At 36.3% G+C, this 23,512-nt stretch overlaps 2 protein-coding genes and 2 long non-coding RNA genes across 4 annotated transcripts; 2 read left to right on the top strand and 2 right to left on the bottom strand.

The window, feature by feature from the left end:
* The first annotated feature begins 7,403 nt into the window (after positions 1–7,403).
* Positions 7,404–12,168, top strand: LOC118037201 (uncharacterized). Its single transcript, XM_035043120.2, has 4 exons — positions 7,404–8,058; positions 8,147–8,251; positions 8,431–8,605; positions 11,687–12,168. The coding sequence occupies exons 1-3, from the start codon at positions 7,502–7,504 to the stop codon at positions 8,480–8,482; spliced, it is 714 nt and encodes a 237-aa protein (XP_034899011.1). The 5' UTR covers positions 7,404–7,501; the 3' UTR covers positions 8,483–8,605; positions 11,687–12,168.
* LOC140954842 (uncharacterized) lies at positions 8,612–10,675 on the bottom strand. The gene is made up of 3 exons (XR_012168388.1): positions 10,581–10,675; positions 9,596–9,677; positions 8,612–9,004 (listed from the first exon to the last, which is right to left on the bottom strand). It is a non-coding gene; the product is annotated as an uncharacterized lncRNA (long non-coding RNA).
* Positions 12,169–12,576: 408 nt separating the features above from the next.
* Positions 12,577–14,342, top strand: LOC140954820 (uncharacterized). The gene is made up of 2 exons (XR_012168317.1): positions 12,577–12,684; positions 12,818–14,342. It is a non-coding gene; the product is annotated as an uncharacterized lncRNA (long non-coding RNA).
* On the bottom strand, positions 13,366–16,939 carry LOC118037196 (LRR receptor-like serine/threonine-protein kinase EFR). The gene is made up of 2 exons (XM_035043117.2): positions 14,082–16,939; positions 13,366–13,964 (listed from the first exon to the last, which is right to left on the bottom strand). Exons 1-2 carry the CDS (start codon positions 16,747–16,749, stop codon positions 13,600–13,602), a joined length of 3,033 nt encoding a protein of 1,010 aa, XP_034899008.1. The 5' UTR covers positions 16,750–16,939; the 3' UTR covers positions 13,366–13,599.
* Positions 16,940–23,512: the final 6,573 nt, after the last annotated feature.

Genomic DNA, 23,512 nt, shown 5'->3' with positions numbered 1-23,512 from the left:
TAAGCAATAAAAATATGCAGAAAAATCAACAATATTTTTTAAGGATTTTTCAGAATTTTTGAAAACAAAACATTTTTTATTTTATATTTTTTTTGATGTTTTGATGAAAACCAGGTATTTTAATACTGCATTTTTATCTTTACGGTATAAAAATACAAATCAATATTAAGTAATTGTGATAAAAATATGCAAGAAAATCAGCAATTTTTTTTAAGGATTTTTCATATTTTTTTTATTATTATTTTATATATATCTATATATATAATAATATAAAAAACATTATAATATATAATATTAAGTGGGCTGGACTGGGCTGGCCCAACTAACTAGGCTAGACTCAAAATTGATCAATCTCGGGTCAACAAAATTTCTCTTTTCATGACTGGACTAGAATCAGCCAGCCCAAAAACAATATGTGGGCAGAGAAAGAAAAAAAACAACAATGCTGGGTCAGAATCTACCTGATGTACCTCATTCCATTAAGCCATGCACCAGAACGTTTCTTGAAACTGGTGCATGACATCAGTCTCAAAATAAGGGTTCCAATAAAGCGACTAGATCAAATGAGTTGTCTGACTATCCTGCATCCCAGAGTTCTGTCACTTGCCCTGATTTCTATTATTCAACCGCAAAAAGGATGTACTGCTCTTAGTTCATGTGAAGCTTGTATTGATAGTTCTAATGTAGACAAGTCTGCAAAGAAAAAATGTAAAACCAAAAACCAGGAGGAGGGGAAAACAGAACAAGAGAGTTTCAAGTGATACTGGCTCAACTGAACCTGAAGTTTTATCTGAGTACGCTCAAGGAAGTTCAACCTCCAAAGGCTGTAGTTATAATGATTTTGGAGATGAACTAACATGCTCTGCAACTTCACCAGAAGTTTCACTCAGAGATGCTAGCAGTAACCGTATTGATTTTGAAGGTGACGCTAGATTTAGCAGTCCTGAAGCCCCAGCAATATGCATGTCGAACATTGATGAAGTGGCTATAGTGGAAACTTTTGAAGCATTGGATGTTTCATCGCCAGATGGTAGCAGTAGCCAGAATGATTTTGAGGGTGATTCTATATTTAGCACTTCTGAAGCATTGCCAATCTGCACATCCAGCATTGATGAGGTTGCTACAGTGGAGCCCATTATACCTTCTATAGCTCAGAATTTTCCTGGGGAGCATCAGATGATTAATTCGGAAATCACTTTACAGACAAAAGGAGAGGGATTTTCCTCTCTGGCATTGGGGTGCAGTGCTCAAGTCAGATCAGCTGTTGTGATGATACACAATCCAAAGATTTCTCATATGCTTCTGATTCCTCCGTAGTGTTTGATTATTTATCTATCAGTTCAAACAGTGATGATGGAACTAATGATTGTCATCATGTAAAAACATATCATGAAGGTAGCAGCAGAGGTAGTGTTTTAGAAGCACCAGGTTTCAATTCCAAAAAGGAGTCTTTATCTCATAAAAATTCATTAAATGGTGCTGTAGATACCCATCACCAAACTGAGGGCTCAAAGCAACGTGGTCAAAATTTTAGCTGCAGTGACGCACAATTGCTTATGTCAGGCAAAAAAGGCAAGCAAATAAAAACATTGCCCAGGAGTAGTGCCAGTGCCCACAAATATGGAGGTTTTGAAAATTTGCATGGCCGGACAGGGAAGGAAAACAACCATTCTGTGTGGAAAAAGGTTCAGAGGAATGACACAGCAGATGAATGCAGCCCAAAAATGAAGATATCTCATGCGTGCTTCCTGTCTGACTTGACTTTGAAAGAGGCTCCATCACTTAAAAGGAACTGTACTGTCTCCAATGTAAATTCATCATCCAGAACTGAGGGAAAAAAACTGCCAAAAGACAAGGTTACTAAGAAGTTGAAACAGAAAAATAGTCCAGGTTCCAAACAAGAGTACAGCTGTCATGGTAGGGGCTATAGTTCCAACAAGGCCACCTTTAATGCACATGCAAAGACTGGCGTGCAACAGCATGAAATATTTGATCTCACAGCTCAAGTGAATGATAAAAAAGGAGGGAAATCTATTTCAAGAACTCATTCTCTGAATAGTTGTTTAACTGCTGGATTCCATCCCAGCGGAGTTGAATGCGTGAATTCAGAATCAGGTAACAGCACACAAGTTTCCCCAGGTGCGTTACAGCCACTTCACAGTACTTGTGATACTGTTTCCAGCACAAGACATTGCCATACAGAAAATGGAGGTAGCTTGCCAGCAAAGTTTTGCAACTCATTGGAGCAACATGCGGTCAAGGTGCCTCCTCCAGTTTATCTTCCTCATCTTTTTTTTAATAAAGTTCCCCAATTGGAAAAAGAAGTTACAGTTGCTGAGTACTGTAAGCAAAACCATAGTTCTGGATCAGTAATGCAGAAGTGGATACCCATTGGGGTAAAAGATCCTGAATTGACCACCTCTGCTAGATTTGGTAATTCATCACCTGATCCTTCTGATGGACGAGCTGGTGAAGATCACACCTTGAGAAATGTTCAAGACAAAGCCAATTTTGATTCTCAAGACCTTGTTTCTTCATTGATGTTGGGCACGTGCCAGGATTCAGGAAATGCAGTTTGTTTTCCCCAAGAAGATGACCACATTCAAAAGAAGAATTCTACTCTTTGGATGGATGAGCTCAACAAGAAGCATGTTGCAGCTGATGCTTTAACTAGTGAATCCTGTTAAATCTGCAGTATATGAATAATATTGAAAGCTGCAGTTTAAAGGAATAACAATTGCAGAGAATGTAAAAGAGAGAAAGTTGAAGCTGAAAGATAATAATGTTATAAATCGAAACTGCCTATTTAAAGGCTTACAATCAAATTCAAAAAGCTATAAACTCTCAACAAACATGAGAGACTTATTGGATTACTACTAATGCAAAATAATAATAAATCTTCATAACAGAATCTGTTATGAAGATAAAACCAAAGACTAAGTCTAACAGCTATCAAATGAGGCAAAATCTCATAGATTCTAACACTCCTTCTTGAGATTTGCCTTGGACAAACCGAGTTTCATCCTTAGAAATTCCAGCCTTGCTTTAGGAAGAGCTTTAGTCATTATATCAGCAAGTTGTATTTCGGTTGGACAGTAATGAAGCTTTACAAGTAAATTCTTCTCAGCTTCTCTTATGGAGTGAAATTTCACATTGATGTGCTTAGTCCTCCCATGTTGAACTGGATTTTGAGCAATAGCAATAGCAGACTTGTTATCACAATAAAGCTCAGTTGATGAGCTTTGTTCTTGGCCTAGATCAGCAAGCAATTTGTTCAACCATATTGCTTGATTTGTAGCAGCTGCTAGGGAAATATACTTTGCTTCAGCTGTTGATTGTGCCACCACTTCTTGCTTTTTTGCATTCCAACAGATTGCACCTGAACCAATTGTAAAAACATATCCAGAAGTACTTTTCATATCATCAACACTCCCTGCCCAGTCACTATCTGCATATCCACTTAATTTTACTCCTCCTGACTTTGAGTACAAGATTCCAAGATCGACTGTCCCTCTAATATACTTTAGAATTCTCTTGGCAACTCCCATATGAACATTGCTAGGTGAACTCATAAACCTTGACAGTAAACCAGCTGGGAACATCAAGTCGGGTCTGGTTGTTGTCAAGTATAGTAGACTACCTACTAAACTTCTATATGCAGAAGGTTCTTCAAGTTGCTCACCATCATTCTTTGAAATCTTCTCATTCTGTGCCAATGGAGTTGCTACTTCTTTGCATGATTCAAGCTTAAATCTCTTGAGTATATCCACAACATATTTCTTTTGTGAAACAAAGATACCCGAGCTGCTTTGATGTATTTCCATTCCAAGAAAGTAGTTCATAACACCAAGATCAGACATTTCAAAAACATCATGCATTTCTCTTTTGAAATCTGCCAGCAATTTGACATTGCTACCAGTCACTAGCATGTCATCCACATAGAGTGAAATTACAAGTTGCAGATCATCCTCATCTTGTTTCAAATACAAAGTAGCTTCATTTTCACTTCTCTTGAATCCCAGTTGAATCAGATGAGTATCAATCCTGCTATACCAAGCCCTTGGTGCTTGCTTCAAGCCATAAAGAGCCTTGTGTAGCTTATATACATTGTGTTCATGGCCAGTAACTACAAAGCCTTCTGGTTGCTGGATATAGATTTCTTCAAGGAGTATCCCATTTAGAAAAGCAGACTTGACATCTAAATGATATACTTTCCATTCCTTTTGACCCGCAAGTGTAAGTAGAAGTCTAATGGTATCATGCCTAGCAACTGGAGCAAAAGTATCACCGTAATCCACTCCAGCAATTTGAGCAAAGCCTTTAACCACCAATCTAGCCTTGTGTCTGAAAATTGAACCATCTGGATTGAACTTGGTTCTGAAAACCCACTTCACACCAATTTCCCTTTTGTTCTGAGGAAGTTCTGTCAATTCCCAGGTTTCATTTCTTTCAATGGAATCAATTTATGACTTCATAGCATCAATCCAAGCTGGAAATCTTGCAGCTTCAGTGTAGTTTGTAGGCTCAGCATGTACCAGATTGCATCTTTCATATACATCAGACAAAGGTCTCACTTTAAGTATTGCTGTATCTAAAGTTCCTTCAATGTTTGGTTGATCCACTGCTACCACTGTTGAATCTGACGTTTCTTCTACTACTGGTTCAAGAGCAGCTGTGGTTGTGCAATCAACTTCCTTTAAGTCCCAGTTCCGATATGTATTTTCATCAAAATGAACATCTCTGCTAATCTGAACTTTAGCTGCACTCAAATTGTATATTCTGTAACCTTTAGATTCTGTTGCATATCCCACAAAAATTCCCTTTTCAGCTCTTTCATCAAGTTTTCCTCTTTTAGCAGATGGCACATGAAAATAGCACAAAGATCCAAACACTTTGAGATGTTTGACAGTAGGTTTAACACTAGACCATGCCTCCAATGGTGTTCTGTCTTGAACTGACTTTGTTGGTAGTCTGTTGAGCAAGTAAACTGAAGTGTTTACAACTTCGGCCCATAGAAACTTTGGTAGTTTCTTTTCAAACAGAATGCACCTTGTCATCTCCATCACAGTCCTGTTCTTCCTCTCTGAAACCCCATTCTGTTGTGGTGAATATGGAACTGTCAGCTGATGCACAATTCCAGCTTCTTGACAAAAAACACTGAACTCTTTTGAAGTATACTCTCCTCCATTATCAGTTATGAGTTTCTTAATTTTCTGATCACATTGAGTCTCCACCAGTTTCTTGAAGTTGCTGAACATAGAAAGTGCTTGTGACTTGGTTTTCAGAAAATAAACCCAAGTCATCCTACTGAAATCGTCAATAAAGAGAATAAAATACAAATTATTGCTTAATGAAGCTGTGCTCATTGGTCCACAGATGTCAGAATGGACTAACTCTAACTTGTGAGTGACTCTTTTTGTTGTACTTTGAGGAAATGGTTGTCGATGTTGCTTCCCAAGCTCACAGCTATCACAAGTTTGATCACTAGCATGGATTTCAGGCATATCATCTACCATACCAGCATCATGCATAAACTTTAAAGACTTTAAGTTGAAATGACCATATCTTTTATGCCACATAATACTCTCATCAACCTTGGCATAAAAGACATGCCCTTCAACTGCATCAAGCTTCAGATAGAAGCTATTACCATCCATTTTGAGTTTTGCTATCTCTAATCCATGTGTGTCAGAAATAAAACAAAACTTTCCTTTAAAGGAGACAACATAACCATTTCGTAGCATTTGTGCAACACTAAGCAGATTTTGATCTAGTTCAGGAATGTAAAGAACATTATTGATGATCTTTGTACCTCTTTTGGTGCTGACAGCAATTGATCCTCTTCCTTTAGCCTGCACAACATCGCCATTTCCCAGCTTGACTTTTGGTTGAATTGATTTATCCATGGAAGAAAAAATTGCCAGATGTTTGGTCATGTGACTAGTGCAGCCACTGTCAATGAGCCAAATATTCTGTTCATGAGAACTAATAACTTGTGATGCCATAAACAAGTGCTCGTCATCCTCTTTTTCTTCTTCTGAAACATTTGCTTGCTGGTAGATATGCTGTTGAGGTTGTTTCTTCTTTGCTCTGCAATATTTCTCACTGTGACCGAGATTATTGCAGAATGTGCACTTGAAAGAAGGTTTGTCTTTATACCAACAATCCTTCTCAGCATGGTTGGTTCTTTTACAATGAGAGCAAGGTGAGAAATTTTGCTTTCTTGAAGACATTTCAGTTTTTCTTTTGGTAAACTTGAAGGGTTTCTTTCGTTGCAAGTTTCTAGAACTCATTTCCTTGGTGTTTGCTTGGAACGCTCCTTCAATAGCCTCTTCATCTCTCATTTGGACTCTTTGCTCTTGTACATGAAGTTTGCTGGTTAATTCTGCAATAGTGAGATTGTTAAGATCACAAGACTCTTCTATTGCAGAAATTTTGGCTTCAAACTTCTGTGGTACTGAAACCATGATTTTCTCTACCACCTTATGATCTGTAAAAGCCTTGCCAAGAAGCCTCATTTGGTTTACAACATCCATTAATCTGCCAGAATAATCCTTGATAGATTCATTATCTTTCATTTTCATTAACTCAAACTCTCTTTTCAATGCAAAAAGTCTAACAGTTTTAACTCTGCTACTACCCTCAAATTCACCTTGAAGCTTGTCCCATACCTGTTTTGGTGTTTCCAAGTCCATAATTTTGGTGAACATGTGATCTGTATGTCCAGAATGTAGGCAAGTGATGGCTTTGTCCTTCTTGAGTTTTTCTTCTTCATGTGCCTTCATCTGAGCAATTGTGGGGTTTGCTGTCAATGGTGGTGGATCAGAATCAGACACTACAACATTCCACAAGCCTTGAGATCTTAGATAAAATCTCATCTTGACAGCCCAGATATGATAATGCTCACCACTGAACACTGGAATTGCAGATGCAGAGTTGCTTGAGGTAGACATCAAATCAGTAGACAAAGTAAATTACTAGTGTTTACACTCACCCTCTCTGTGTTTAGCACTCAACCTTACTGTGTTTAGCACTAAAAAAAAAAACCAAAAAACTTTCCCCACAGCCTGTAGGATAAAATGCTCTGATACCACTGTTAAATCTGCAGTATATGAATAATATTGAAAGCTGCAGTTTAAAGGAATAACAATTGCAAAGAATGTAAAAGAGAGAAAGTTGAAGCTGAAAGATAATAATGTTATAAATCGAAACTGCCTATTTAAAGGCTTACAATCAAATTCAAAAAGCTATAAACTCTCAACAAACATGAGAGACTTATTGGATTACTACTAATGCAAAATAATAATAAATCTTCATAACAGAATCTGTTATGAAGATAAAACCAAAGACTAAGTCTAACAGCTATCAAATGAGGCAAAATCTCATAGATTCTAACAAATCCTCTTATCAACAATTTTCAGCTTTTGAAGATGAATCAATAAAGATAATACAAGCTGTGAAGGATGCTTGCAGAGTACAGATGGAATCTGAAGCTATTTAGATGGCCACTGGTGGTCCAATTGCCGAGTTTGAAAGATTTCTTCATTTATCGTCTCCAGTTATTAATTTTCCCAGTTTATCATGCTGCCAGACTTGTTTGGATGACCGGCTTGTTGGTGCATCACTATGCAGACATGAGATACCAAATATCCCATTGGGATGCATCTGGAAGTGGTATGAAGAACATGGGAATTATGGTTTGGAAGTAAGGGCAGAAGAATGTGAGAATTCAAATAGCGGGGGCTTTGATCATTTTTCATTTCATGGCTATTTTGTTCCCTTTTTATCAGCAGTTCAATTGTCCAAAAACCATTCAAGTCAACCCATAAACAATAAGAACAGTGCTCATGATCATGAAATTTCTGATACATATAAGGCTAGTGTATCATCAGAGAACTCTAATGTTGGTCATCTTCCAATATTTTCTCTACTGATTCCTCAGCCTCGTACCACAGCTGTAGCTCAATCAGTTGACTTGACATGTTCTGATGGCGCAGAGTTACGCTTTGAATACTTTGAATCGGAACAACCTCAGCAAAGACGACCATTATATGAGAAGTACTATTCTTACCTCTTATTTGAAGTTGTAGTTAACATATTACTGGAGCTTTCAGATGGATCTCCATACTGATTCTGTTAATTTCAGGATACAAGAGCTTGCTAGAGGTGATGCGTCTTCTCGTTACAAAATGTATGGGGACCCGACTAATTTGGCCTCTCTGAATCTCCATGATTTGCACCCCAGATCCTGGTTGGTAACAAAACTAGTTCTAGGAATTAGCCTCACATTTTTCATTTTGGTTATGAAACAAAAGACTAGCTTGAATGTCATTCTGTACATTAATAGGATTGAAGCTTGTTATATAACTGAATCATGCCAAGAGAAATTTTATAGACGTGTTATAGATGTGTTATGTTATATGTTTTCAGGTACTCGGTGGCATGGTATCCTATATATAGGATACCAGATGGCCACTTTTGAGCTGCATTTTTGACTTACCATTCACTTGGCCATTTGGTTCATAAAAGTGCTGAAGTTGATTATGCGAGTAAGGATGCATGTATAGTTTCTCCAGTTGTGGGACTTCGGAGTTACAATGCTCAGGTAGTTTATAAATGATGTTCTTCTATAAACTTCATTGCGTGATGGTGTGATTGTTATGATGCTAATAAACTTCATTGAATTGAATGTGGAATCGGGTTGTGTCACGACCCGATTCCCGGATCCATGACCGGCACATAGGCAAGGTTCCCCTCCAAAGTTCCAAACCTATGCGAACCCAAACTTACATACAATCTTATCCTTCAAAACTCAATCAGAGTTGTTCAACGCAGCATAAACAACAAACTAACTTCATAATATAATTCAATTGTCTTAATACAAGAATTCATATAAAATTCATAGTTTTGGAGCACTAACTTGACATAAAAGGAAGGTACAATTTACAACCAAAAAGCAGGTTCGGAAGATTCAACAAAAGTGACCTGCTATTAAGCTATAAGCCTGAAAAGAATAAATAATGAGAGGGTGAGTTCAACAACTCAGTGAGTAGATAACATTCAATATACACACACGAGGTAATACAACAATGAGAATATATATACAATTATGGCTCTAGGTTCTTATTGAAAGGTTTCTCAAATAAGCCATAACAAGAAGGTTATATGGTAAAGTTCGTCAGAAAATCAAAATGCAATGAGCATGAGGCTCCGTACTGTGGGATGATCAGTCCACACAGGTTGGTGACTCCCCCGACCAACTAGGGTTCAAATACGATGTGCACAAAGACTAACACTACCCTGTTAGCATGGGTATTCTGACTGACATACCAAAGGTTCATAATCATAATCAACAAACATATTCATATCTTAAAACTCAACTCATGACATCAATCAAATGAGGAGTTATCAATTCAGAAGTCAATTCAAAATATATACTGGTTCATATCAAGAATTCAGATTCAATAATTGATCATGCTTTATCATAAGAAGGATAATACTCAACATATATATTATCAAGAAGTATGATTCAATTCATATTAACAAATCAAATATTTATACTATTTCTCATGCATATGGAAAATTATCCACTCACCTGACTTAAAAGCAAACAGCACTCACAAGCTGAAACCGAAGGAAATCCTACTGACGTCCTGCCGGTAGAATATCAAGATTATCTGAATACAAATGAGACATATTCAAAAACGACTCAAAAAAACATGTAATCTATTTAATACACTTAACTAAGAGTGTATTCCGTAATCCTATATGTTTTTGAACTAACTAGTCAATTTTCTTAAAAACCCAAAATCTAATGGTTTTCCCGAAATCTAATCCATAATAAAAACAACTAATAAAATTGGTAATAATTCACTAAATAACCCTTAATTATTCATCAAAATAATCTGAAAAGCTAGGATTACATCTAGGGACTAATTTGGAATTTTTCCATATTTTTAGGGACAAATTGTAATTTTTGTTAAATGGAGGACTAAACTGAAATTTGTCATAAATCCATGAATATACTGAAATTCTGACCTTAATTAATCCTCAATTCTGTCCAGGATGTATCATTATGCTCCAGGGACCATTCTGTAATTTTACCAAATTTTTAGGGTCAAATTGTAATTTTTGTTAAATTGAAGGACCAAATTGAAAGTGTTAAATTATCTTATCTATACAGTAATTCTACCGATAATTCATATGTTATTCTGTTCAGAATCTCGGAATATGCTCCAAGGACCAATCTATAATTTTCCAAAGTTCGGGGACTAAACTGTAATTTTCGGAAATTGAGGGACCAAATTGAATTTTTGTCATCTTCAACCTCCATTCCAGAATTTTAACAGGAACCCCACTGTTCTCCCCTGATTTTTAACTCAAATTTCACCATTCAAACAAAACTATAACTCAAAATCATCATAATCTTCCATAATCAACTAAATCATCAATTAACCTTATAACCTTCAAATTAATTCATCAATTTAAATCAAACACAAATTCTCAAAACCCTAACATTCATCAAAATCAAATTAAAGCTTACTTAAAACATATTATACACATTAAACCATAAATCTTACCCTTTTAACTTATTTCCTCCAAATCTCTTCCTTTTTCCCTTATTTCCCTTCTTTTCTCTTCTTCTTCTTCTTCCTCCCTCTCTCACGGTTTGTTCTTCAAATTTTCAGATCACTCTTTTGTTTTCTTTTTTTCTATTTATATTTATTATGTTATACAATTACTACAATACCCTTATTTATTTATACCCACACTCTAAGCCTTTAAGGGCTTTATTGTATTTTCCTATCTCATTAATTCAAAACATTACAGGTTGTCTCTATTTTGTTTCTCCACTTTAAACTTCCTTGTCCACTGGCAAACCCCAATTGCTTATGCAAGTGTTAAATGACTAAGAAGTTGATGATTTCAATCAGCTGATGCAGCATATGCAATGCATGGGATAAAAAACTGAATCATCATAAACTTTTATTTTAATTTATATTTTTATTACCAAGGTAAGCCTGTTATTCATTGATTTGGTGTCCCATTTCTTCAGAAATTTTTTTTTTTGGATGTTATGCTTGTTATGTTGTCCACCTAAATATGATAAACCTTAAGATATTGTTCTTTAATTATGATAGATGTTAAGCTTAATGATTGATAAGAATCCATGATCCGTTTTGAATGTCTGCTGATGAGATGGGATCTCCTTGCATGTTCGGTCTTATTATATTATTGGCTTCTTTGGAAGTGTTTTAGCCTAGTGATAGGCTTCTTATTCATTGCTATGCTTCTCTGTGTGGAAAATACATGTAAAAGTTTCTTATCTTTCCAGCTCTTGTTTTTGAATTAATCATTTTACAGGCAACAAGATATTAAAGAGTTAAACAGTTTTTCTCTTTTAAAGTCATTGGGTGTCTGTGTAACACATATATACTTTGAAAATGCCCTTTGTGTGTTCTTTGAATGGTTAAAATTATTCAGTAGCAAAGCTTTCAACTCTTATTGTACAGAGGTCAAATGCAGTTGGAATAATCTTAAATAGTGGAAAAGCTTCCAAAAGTGTCATAACTTGGCTTTGGACTTTGATTAGTGGCTGTTCTTGTGTGTGGGGGGGTAGGTGTGTATGTGTACCCATTCCATTTATGCTCTTGACCCAAATGTGCTTTGTGTGGTGAATGAACAGGGTGAATGCTGGTTCCAGCTGCGGCACAGTGTAAACCAGGCAGCAGGAACACCAATCTCGAACCCTTCTGTAATTCTGAAGGAGCGGTTGAGAACCCTTGGGGAGACAGCATCTCTTATTGCAAGAGCTGTAGTAAACAAGGGAAATCAGACATCCATAAACAGACATCCTGATTACGAGTTCTTTCTTTCTAGGGGACGATATTCACTTCCATAGATTTTGAGGTTGCCACTCTCCGGAGTAGTAGTCTCTTATGGTTACCGATCCAGCTCCATCCATGTAGCATATGAGATAAAGCTGCTAATCTAGTTCCATCCGTGTAGCATATGCCTCTTGGCATGAATTCCAGTTTCTTCTTAGGAAATCCTGTAGTGCTGATTACTGATCTAGTTGTTTGTTAAACTTGCTGTAAATATTCTAGTTGTTTGTTAAACTTCTGGAAATATTTGTTTCAGTTTTAGTTGAAGTTGTTGAAAGTTTAATGCGTGCCAAGAGTGAGTGAATGGAGTCGCACCCTAGTCCTGAATGGATTTATAACATGCTTTGAATTAACTTTCCCTCTTCCTGGTCCTTGTGCTTGCCATGTTCTTCGCTCTCTTAGCCTCAAACTTGTCAGACAATGTCTTCTCTCTTGCCTTCTCAGCCCTAGACTTGTGAATACTCTCCATTGGAAACATTACCCTTCACCTTTATGTACGTGTCATGGTACACGTGCTTGTCCATCTTTTTTTATTCTTTGTACTTCCGAGGCAGACGTCTCAGGACACGCGTTCTTCTCATCCAGAGAGAACTTTAGTGGGCAGTCTAGCTTCTCTTGTCTTTTTGACTATTTACTGGATAAGGAAGTACCTTTTCATTAATTCAGCACAACATAGATAAAATCCATCCACCTTGAGAAAAGAGAAACATATACCGTGTAGTCTAAAAAAAGAAGAAGATTAATTTGGCTACTTCATTATACAACCGAGACATGATCCAGATTCAGAAATAATACATAGGTAAGTATTTCAAAAAATAAAAAAAATGGGGAGGAGTATGTATCCTCTATTTGTGTTATGTAATCAGGATAATGAGGATAGAAATCACTTGTTTTGTGCCTGTCCATTTACAAAAATTGTATCTATTCTTCAGTTGTTGCAGAATTCAGAAGTCTGTGGGCTGATGAATTTGAATATGACAAGAGAAGTCTGCACGGAAAAGTGCTTTCCTTCTATTTTTTTGAGACTAGCACGGAGTTGAGTTGTTTATTTTGTTGGGAGAGAAAGGAATGCCAGAATCTTCAATGATGTACCTGCTCAGGTTATGCATTCAGTTCAGTTGAGACTACACAATGACCAAACTGCTGTTCGAAGATCAAAACGATCCTTCTTTTAGTGAATTTTGTCGCTGGTGGAGGTTCAGTTATGTTGTATAGTTTGGCTTTTTTCCTGTTTATGGGTTTGGCTCGTAGCAGGTCATGAGACCTGCTTGATTGCTTCTAGTTGGCTATGAAAATTTAAGCTTATAGGAAATAGGGCTTCTACGATCTCCTAGCAAACTCTTAGATTGATCCAAATTTGGGGAAAATATCTTGCATCAATATTACAAAGTTTATTTTTGCATGAATAGATAAATGTTAAAGCAGGGCAATGTTCTGTATTCTGCAATCATCATAATAGAGCAAAAACAAAACAAAAAGGTTAGGTAAAAGAAGAGTGCTTAATTTTTGCGTAACACTTGATTACATTACAGGTTATTTGAAAAAAAACAGGCACTTACACTACAGGTTTCGTGCTCTCTTTCAGGGACACTTCTGGCTAGTAGCTAGCTAGGACTCATGCTGATGGAAATAAGCAAGTTACAATATTTAGACTCCACTCCTCATGTCTTACATTCACTTTGAAGTCGTCTGGACACTACAGGGCAGGAACCTTCTAGGATAGCAGTCTATGCCTTCCAAGAAAATTGGCCTTAGTTCGATTCAGTTCAGCTACAACATTGCTAATGTCCATTCTCTCTTTAGGAAACTTTTCTGAGCAAAACACTCCTATCTTGCTGATTGAAATCAAACACTCCACGATTTGATCAGTGCCTTTTCCCTGATCAACTTCTGTCAGAAGTTTCGGGTCCGCGACATCAACTACACGGTCAGGTAATGCCATTTTAACATAACTGTGAAGTTCTAGTCCATCTTTAAACATGCTATCTGTAGGTCTCTTCCCAGTAATCATCTCCAGCAGTAGGATGCCATAGCTGTATACATCCCCGAAAGTTGACACCCCGCTTCCGATGCCATACTCTGCAGTCAGTTTGTTTGAATGGTTAATTAATCAGAGTTGCTTATGACCTAGGAGATAAAATGCTAGAGAAAACTTGTAAATAAAGGAATGTGTATCCCTCTAGAGTTGTATGTTACCAGGAGCTGCATAGCCGACGGTGCCTTTTAATCCAACAGAGCTTGTCTGACTCGAAGATGACTGACAGGATGCTTCAGAAAGGAACTTCAACAATCCAAAGTCCCCCACATGAGCAGTCATATCTCCATCGAGAAGAACATTACTTGGCTTAAGATCACAATGAAGAATAGGCATTTTGCATTGGTTGTGCAAATAGTCAAGCGCATTAGCCACATCAATTGCAATGTTTAACCTCTGAATGAGATTAAGATTTTTTGGCTGATGCACTTCCAGGTCCAATGTATGGATTGGATGCAACCATTCTTCTAGACTTCCATTGATCATGAACTCATAAACAAGAGCTTTGAAATCATTACCTTGAACATCAACGCCAGCACATGCAAATAATACTTTGACAAGATTCCGGTGCCTGATGTTTAGCAAGGCTGCACATTCTCTCATGAAGCTTTTGGAAGCTCCTTCGCGTAGCAAGTTGAATACTTTCACAGCAACAATCACTCCATCAAATGCAAGTACTCCTTTATACACAGACCCAAAACTACCAGCACCGACTAAATTGCCCGAAGAGAATCCATTAGTTGCTTGAAGGAGGTCTTTGTAAGCTACTGTTCGGAATGGCATTTCACATGACAACTCGTTTTTTGTTTTTCTCAACGATTTTTTCAAGCAGCGCAAAAATAAAATAGATGCGATGAAGATTAATCCAATAAAGCCACAAGGAATAGCGACTATCAATGTCAGCTTGGTAGAAGACTTTGGCTTTGTTGACCTGGATCTGCAAGTGGGCAGATTTAACTGAATTATGCCTCCACAAAGATTCTTGTTCCCTGCAATCGAAACCGCACTTGTATTCTCAAAAACACCGTGCATAGGCACCTCACCTTCAAGGTCATTAAATGACAGATCCAAACTCTGCAACAACTTGAAATCTCCCAAAAACTTGGGAATTTGGCCAGTCAAGTTGTTGTGAGAGAGATTGAGATCTTGAAGTGCTCTCAAAGATCTCAAAGACTCGGAAATGGGGCCTTGGAAGAAGTTCCCATCCAAAGACAAATGTTCCAAACTCTCGCAACTGCCAAGACTTGCGGGAATTTCCCCTGATAGCCTGTTTTTGGAGATGTCCATGTATCCAAGATGCTTTAACTTGCCAACTTCAAAGGGAAGGGAACCAGACAGCTGATTTTGAGACAGACCCAAACGCATTGACAAGGATGAAATGCTAAGGACCTCTTTTGGTATGGGACCACTGAGATGGTTTTGGGAGAGACCCAAGAGCAACAAGTTGCTGCAGTTTCCCAGGCTTGGAGGGATGCTTCCCTGTAAACTATTTTGATGAAAATTAATTTGCATCAACGAGGTGATGTTCCCTAAAGAAGAAGGGATGCTCCCTGATAATTTGTTTTCACTAAGAACGAATTCAACTAAATTTTGTAATTTACCAATAGAATTTGGTATGCTGCCAGTCAAGTGATTTCTCTCCAAACCTAAAGTTTCCAAGCTTATGAGATTTCCAATGCCATCGGGAATGCTTCCTTGGATTTGATTTCTTCCGAATGTCATCTTCTTGAGCTTTGTTGAGAAGTTGCTAATTATGTCAGGCAGCACCCCTCCAAAATTGTTCCCATCTATAGCCAAAACTTCCAACTTGCTGCTGTTTGAGAGGGTGTAGAGAAACGACAAATCATCATCCTCGTCATTTCCAAGCCCACTTTCTTGAATTGAAAAAACCCTCAGGTTAGGCATGCTAGCTAAAGTGGGAACTTTTCCGGTGAATTCATTGTAGGAAAGATAAATCTCAGTAAATTTTGAGGTATTTAAGAGCGTCGCTGGAATGAGTCCCCTTAATTGATTGTCGTGAATGCCAAGAAATTCCAGATTTGGAAGAGTTAGGCCAATGTATGGAGGAAGTGTACCATGAAATTGGTTATGAGCCAAAGATAAATGAAGGAGAGATGAAATATTGTATAGGGAGAGAGGGATTGTACCACTCAGATTATTCAAGCCGAGTGAAAAGAAATTCAATGTTTTCAGTTTCCCAATACTACTGGGAATACCCCCTTGTAAATTATTGAGTGATCCATCAATTTCAATGATAGATGAAAGATTTTCGAAAGAGGGTGGTATCTTGCCACCCAGATTGTTCTTTCTAAAACTAAATACCTGCAGCTTTGATAACGATCCAAGTCCGGCAGGAAGGTTGCCGGTAAGATTGTTTCCCTCTAAATTAAGCTTCAGGAGGTTCGAGCAATGTGAAATGTTAGACGGGATTTCACCACTGAACGAGTTGTTCCCAAGGAGCAGTGTCTGTAACCGAACCAAACGACCTACTTCTTGGGGGATAGTATTGCTGAAACCGTTGTTTTCCAAGCTTAGTAGCCTGAGAAAACTCAAGTTCCCAATGGAGGGAGATAGGCTGCCCACCAGTTGGCTGGAGTGGAGGTCAAGCTCTATGACTCTTCGCTCCTGTCTTCCACATGTTACTCCTGACCACTGGCAAAAGTGTAAGGATTCATTCCACGAGCTTAGTTTTGTAGGGGGGTCTGAAAGTTGAGCCTTGAAAGCTAGTAGAGAGAGTTTGTCAATCTCGCTTCCTCCTCTAGCTAATGAGAAGGAGAAAGAGTGTTGAATTATTTGAAAGGAAAGAAACCACAATATGAATGAACTCATGCTTGGAAGCTTCAGTTTCAATGGGGTCTTACAGATTTAAGTTGAGATCAAATGGCTTGCTGTGATGCTCTATGGATCAAACATTAAATAGGAAAGTAAGGAATCCTTACATCCTTAAGATGCTTTCAGACTCAGTGAGAACCTTTTTCCGATTCATCAACCAACATTTGATCCCCACATTGGTTTTAAGTCAACTAAGGTTTAATTGGTTTAAGAAAATTAATGTTCATGAGTTTCCATTTTCACAACCCCGTGATATCGAATAGGGTACATTTTTCAAAGTCGATAAGGTTCCTTGTTGGTTTTTTTTTATGTTACATCAACCACTTGTATATATGCAACAGGTAAGCAAAATTTGTATTGTATTTTTAATTTATTTAAATTATATAATTTTTTTATTTAAACTAGTATTTAAGTTTCTATTATTTATTTCACTTTTATTTTTATTATGATATATTATTATTTACTACTTGATTAAAATTATCAATATATAATTAATTAAAATATTTTACTCATAATTTTATGATTTTATAATTTAAATTTATGATATGAGTTTATATTATATATGTTGATAAGTCTGAGTAATTATTTCCAAGTTGGAATTCCAGTATTTAAGTCCTATTGTATCTCTGATATTAGCTGTAAAAATATATCCTAGAATCCCTGTAAACATGTGATTGTATCCTAATAGAAATATTTTTGTTTGTATTTATTGATTTTTTGGTAGTAAGTTATCTAATAAGCCCGAAATTATAGGATCAAGAAAAGGTAGCCTTTGTAAAGTTGGTTATGTATACTGTGCTTGTAACAGAGAAAGCAAGCTGAATAAAAGCAATTGAATCCCTTCCATATTTCTTTACTATATATCTTATAAAAAAAAGTGTATTTCACATCCTTGTCTTGGAATATTATCCTTTTAATCAAATTTCCAACACTTAAGTTACATCAACCACTTGCATATATGCATGCAATATTCAAAGTTGTCTGCGCCGATGAATATTTAGTCTCGTTCGAAGAATGACAATGGAGGGGACTAATTGTACTGTTTCATGAGCAAACATTTAGTGGAAAAGTAAGTTCAACCCCACTGTTTCATGAGCAAACATTTAGTGGAAAAGTAAGTTCAACCCCGCAATTTATAAGATTAAATATAAATATCTAGGATATTAATTCATGTATCATCAGACTTGGTTTGATTTTATTTACTTTTCTTATTAACTAGTATCAGCTAGGTTTTTAATTTTAATTTTATATTTATGTAATATCTAGGATATTAAATGAAGAGGATGGTGCAGAAATCATAGAGGCAGGGATGGATGTGAATAAGGAAGTAGTGAGAGAGGAAGATTTATTATATTAGTTGAGATAGAAGATAAAAAAGACAGTTGGTGAGTCCAGAAGTTACGGTGGCCTTCATGTCTTCAAAAAGAATTAAATTTAGATTACTCTTAAAAAACTCCATTTTACTTTTTCTATATTTATTAACTTCAGCATTAAAAAATCTCTTTTTCTTCGGAGGACTTGTTTCTCAGGTGAACGTCCAACCACACTCAGTTAAGCCCGTCAACTAAAAACCATCCCCAATCACCCTAGCTAAGAGCTTTGAATGCAGCTATAAAAAGTCTATTTTTTTCACGAATTTATCACCCATAATAATTCATTTTCCAAGTCAAGACTACTCGACTCGCATGTTCATGTAACAAATGCATCATCCACTACCAGAAATTCGCTTAATACCAACGGATTTACCGACATCATATTTCTGTCGGAAATTTGAAGTCGAAATTACCAATGGAATTTTTCCGTCAGTAATTCGGTCGGTAATTGCCGACGGATAATGTCCGTTGGTAGTTACCGACCGAATTATGGACAGAAAGTTAAGAATTAAAAAAAAAAAGGCGGGTCGCTGACATGGAAGTTTTGGTCGGGAGGTTTTTTCCGACGAAATCACCGACGAACTCAAAACGACATGCCCGTACAGTGACGTGACTGGTTCACCGTTAAACATACCGATGGAATCACCGATGGATTTGAAATGGCTGATCCGTACGGTGACGTGTCTATTTTACAGACAGAAAGACCGATGGATACAACATCGGAAAAAGTTAATATCCGTCGGTGAAACCGTCGAAAAAAGTTAATATAATTCCCTGCTGCAGACACCCTCCTCCCCTATTTCTCCTTCTTCTTTCTAATCCCAACTCTCCCCATCTGCAAACAGCCAACACCCAAACAAAAATCTCTCTCATCTTAGCACAACAAGTTATATTTCTTGAAGTTATATCTCAGCACAACACGTCAATATCGACGAAATGGTGTTCGTCGGCATCTCATAGAGAGTTTGAAAATAATTACAACAAAATGTCATATTCACCGACGTCAATACCGATGGAATTGTGTCCGTCGGCATCTCACAGAGAGTTTGAAAATAATTACAATAAAATGCCATATTCATCGACGCCAATACCGACGGACTTACCGACGCCTATGCCGATGGAATAATTCCGTTGGTAATTTGTCGATGGTCAAATTTTACCGACACAAATACCAACGGAATGTGTGAATTTCAAAGGGTGTGCATTGAATGCACCTCTAACCGTATCATATTATCGACGGAATTACCGACGAACCGCGAAAAATATGGAGGGTAATTAAAAATTTCGGTGTGAAATTCAAAAATTACCAATGGATTTTTGACATGTTACCTACGGATTTAAAAATAATAATAATAATAATAATTTTTAATTGTCGTCGGTAAATCTACCCTATAAGTTTCAACACCTGCCCCTTCAATTCATTTTTTTCTTCTCCTCCGTTTTTCACCTCAAAATTTTGATTTTTTTCCTCTCAATCCTTCAAGGCTTTCACCTAAAATCTCTAGCAAGATTTGTTGTGAATCTTCATCACATTAAAAGGTATGTGTTTTCTTCTATTTTATTTTATTTTTAGTTATTTTTATTTTTGTTATGTTTTTTGTTTCGGTGTTTTTTTTTGTAATGTAGATAAAGTTTTGAACTCAACACATTATTAAGGTATGTATATTTCTTTCCTAAAGTCTATAGTTTTTTTTTTTTTGAATTTATTGAATATTTTTTATTGTTGCAGTGGCATAATTGTTATTAGTTAATTTGTTGAATGTTTGTTGTTAATGTTGAATTTTAGTTGTTAATGATTTGTGTTTAATTATCTTCATTGATTTTAATTGTTAGTCTATAATTTTGTTTTTTAATTTATTGAATATATTTTATTGTTGTATTGCCACAATTATTGATTAATTTGTTGAATTAATATTGTTAATGTTGAATTTACCTTAGAATTAGTAATTGAATATGTTAGAATAATTAGTAATTTTACTCTATTATTGCGTGATTTGTGTTTAATTGTTTCCATTGATTTTAATTGTTAGTCTATAATTCTTTTTTAATTTATTCAATATATTTTATTGTTGTATTGCCATAATTATTGATTAATTTATTGAATTAATATTGTTAATGTTGAATTTACCTTTGAATTAGTAATTGAATATGTTGGAATAATTATTAATTTTACTCTATTATTGCATGATTTGTGTTTAATTATTTCCATATATTTTGAATTTATTGTTTTGTTGTATTGGCATAATTATTGAATAATGTTTTGAATTGTAATTGTTAATGTTGAATTTACATTAGGATTAATAATTGAATATGTTGGAATAATTAGTATAGATTGGGTCAACTGGTTGTAGCTATTATGAATATTTGCAGGCTTGTGGATTTGAGTAGTATATAGTATAGGGGAGGTGCTGTTAAATTTTTTTTTTAACATTTACATTTAATTATATAATTGTTTATATAAAATTAGGGTAGATACGGAGACTGAAAACCAGAGCTAGTCGTTCACATCCGGTTGCAGCAAGTTCGTCTAGCAGCGAGGACGATATTTCCTTAGGTGCCTCTCAAGAAGAGGCACCTACACCACCTACACCATCAACCGATGCTGCCTCTTCCAGCCCTGGTTCACAGCGCAGATGCGGCGTGCCTTCGCAGCGGAATCAATTTACCTGCAAGTACGAGGCATAGTGGAAGGACGACCTTTCAATATAAATTTGTTAAGATTTTAGTTTTTTTAAAAAAAAAAATTAAACATAATTTATGAAGTAATCACTATTTCATTAATTTCATTTATTTTCAGGTTCACAAACATTGAGGCTGCCCAAGTAATATCATCGGCGTTTAAATCGTCAATGGAGATTCCATTGTTTCAATGGAGTTAGATATCAAGGCATCCTGAATGGATGTCTCAAATCAATGCATGGTTTTTCAGATTTGAGGTTAGTGTTAATATATAAATTTATGCTTATTTCTAATAAATTATTAATATAATTGTAAATAAATTATTATTTTTTAAAAAAAAATTAAATTTTTATACACAGGATCGATTCTGTTGGAACAGTGAACATAACACTGTTCTGAGGAGGGTCTGGGAAAATCACGCAGCAACCAGGTAACATCGAAAACAATACAAATTTTTTTTTTTAGAAAAAAATTTATGTTTTGAAATGTAATTTTTTCTTGTGTGAAGTAGGTTGCGTGATTTTTGGTACGAAGCCCAAAAAAGGGCAAACAAACAAAAAAAGGATAGGGGGTTCCAAGGTTGGAACGATGTTGCGGTTTGGAGGGATTTCAAACCAATATACATCCCAAAAGATATATGGCCACACTATCTTCAGCACATGACGTCTGAGTAGTTCACACGACGCTCACAGTCCGGTTCTGGAAACTAGAATCGACCAATTCATGGCTCGGTGACAACGCACACTGGCGGCTCCATTTTGTTTGCTGCACATGCGAAATGGATGGTAAGATTAATTTAAATGAAATATTTTGTTCAATTAATTTGTTAATAAATTGCAAAATGTTTGTTGTTAATAAATTTTTTTCATTATAGGCTACGTCTCTTGGACGTGAGCCGAGCCCGATGGAGCTGTTTGTGGAGACGCATGTGCGGAGTCAAGACCGCCAAAAGAGGGCGCAACAGTTCGTTGACAGTCGTGCTCAACATTTTGTGGTATGTTTGTTCAACCATTTTATTTTGTAAGTTATTATTATGTTTATTGAATTGAATATGATGATTACTTTTTTTTTATTTTCAGGAGACCTATAATAATCGGTTGAGGGAGAGATACGGGGACGATCCAACGACCCATCCGGAATTCAATCAGGATTTGTGGATGGAGATTGGATCGTCAGGTGGACCCGATAAAAATCAAGTTTACAGGCTCTCCATCACTACGGCCAACAACTTGTGGTCGGCTCGTAGTGCTTTAATCATCAGGAGCTCCCAATCTAAGGAGTTCGTGGCCTTGCAACAACACACGGCTCATCTCACCGAAAAGTATGACCACCTATCAGAGGCGTACACATAACTCAAAGAACAACAAAGAGCGGGGTCTGAACAACAAAGAGTACAAACAGCTTCACGAAATGGTCATAAACATGGCACAAGGTGGAACATCTGCACCTAATCCTTTTTGGTTGTATGACCACCAGCCTCCTCCTCTTCCTTCACCTCCTCCTCCAGCTCCACCTTTATATTAATTTTCAATAAACATTAATTACTTTTAAAATTTCATTTAATATTTTGTTGAAACACATTCATTTTGTAATGAATATTATTTAACTTTGATTTTCTATTTTTTGATGCTTAATATAAATTTTATTTGCATATTCGGTTTTTATTACCATTAATTTATATCATTTTATATTATGTATTTTAAATAATTTTTTTTAAGAAAATTTTAAAAAATAATTACAAAAGGATTTACCGACGGAATTAATCCGGCGGCATTTGACAGCCGCCACCATCACTAACGAATTCACAGACGGATACATTCGGTCGGTATTTTCATGCACTCACCAACAGATTTACGTATTTGACAGTAGCTACCAAACATACCGATGAATTTACAGACGGACATATTCGGTCGGTATTTCCCACATTCATCGACAAATTTACCGACGGTAACTATCTGTCGGTAACTCGCGATATCACTGATGGATTAAAATCCATCGGTATATTTTCAAGCGGGAAACTCTTTTTTTTTTTGGCGTTGCAAATTCCGTCTGTAAAAACATCGGCAAATGGTTTTTTTTTTCCGACGGATAAAGCGATGAAATGGGGAATCACCAACGAAAGGTAAGCTGACGGACTATTCCGTCAGTAATATAATCGATAAATAATTTACCGATGAACTCTCAATCACACATAGACGGAATATTTCTGTCGATAAAACTGTGAAATCTTGTAGTGATCATTCATTCTCCAAGTCAAAAATCAACTATAAAATTAATTATAAGAGAAAGGATTTATAAATTCCACAACGACATATCAACCATATCTCCCAATAATTTCTTTTTTGTTATTTCCAAAGTATTTTCTATCCTATTTTCAAATTCGGTCGGTGTTTTCATGACTCACGAACAGATTTACCGACAGACTATTTTCGTCGGTATTATAACTTACCAATGCATTTACAGACGGTATGTTCTGTCGGTATTTCAATTATGCACCGACTAAGTTACCGACGGTTACTGTCCATCGGTAAATTATGATATCACCGATGGAAGAAACATCCGTCGGTATGTTTGAAGCGGGAAACTTTTTTTTTTTAGCGCGCACATTCCGTCTGTAACACCATCGGTAAATGGTTTTTTTTTTCCGACCGATATAGCGAAGGAATGTTTAATCACCGATGAAAGGTAAGTCGACGGACGTAGTCCGT

This window comes from Populus alba, chromosome 17 (assembly GCF_005239225.2).
Source record: "Populus alba chromosome 17, ASM523922v2, whole genome shotgun sequence".
In the NCBI taxonomy this organism is placed as follows: Eukaryota; Viridiplantae; Streptophyta; class Magnoliopsida; order Malpighiales; family Salicaceae; genus Populus; species Populus alba.
Note: the sequence above shows the minus strand (reverse complement) of the source record. Positions and strands in the feature narration are given on the sequence as shown.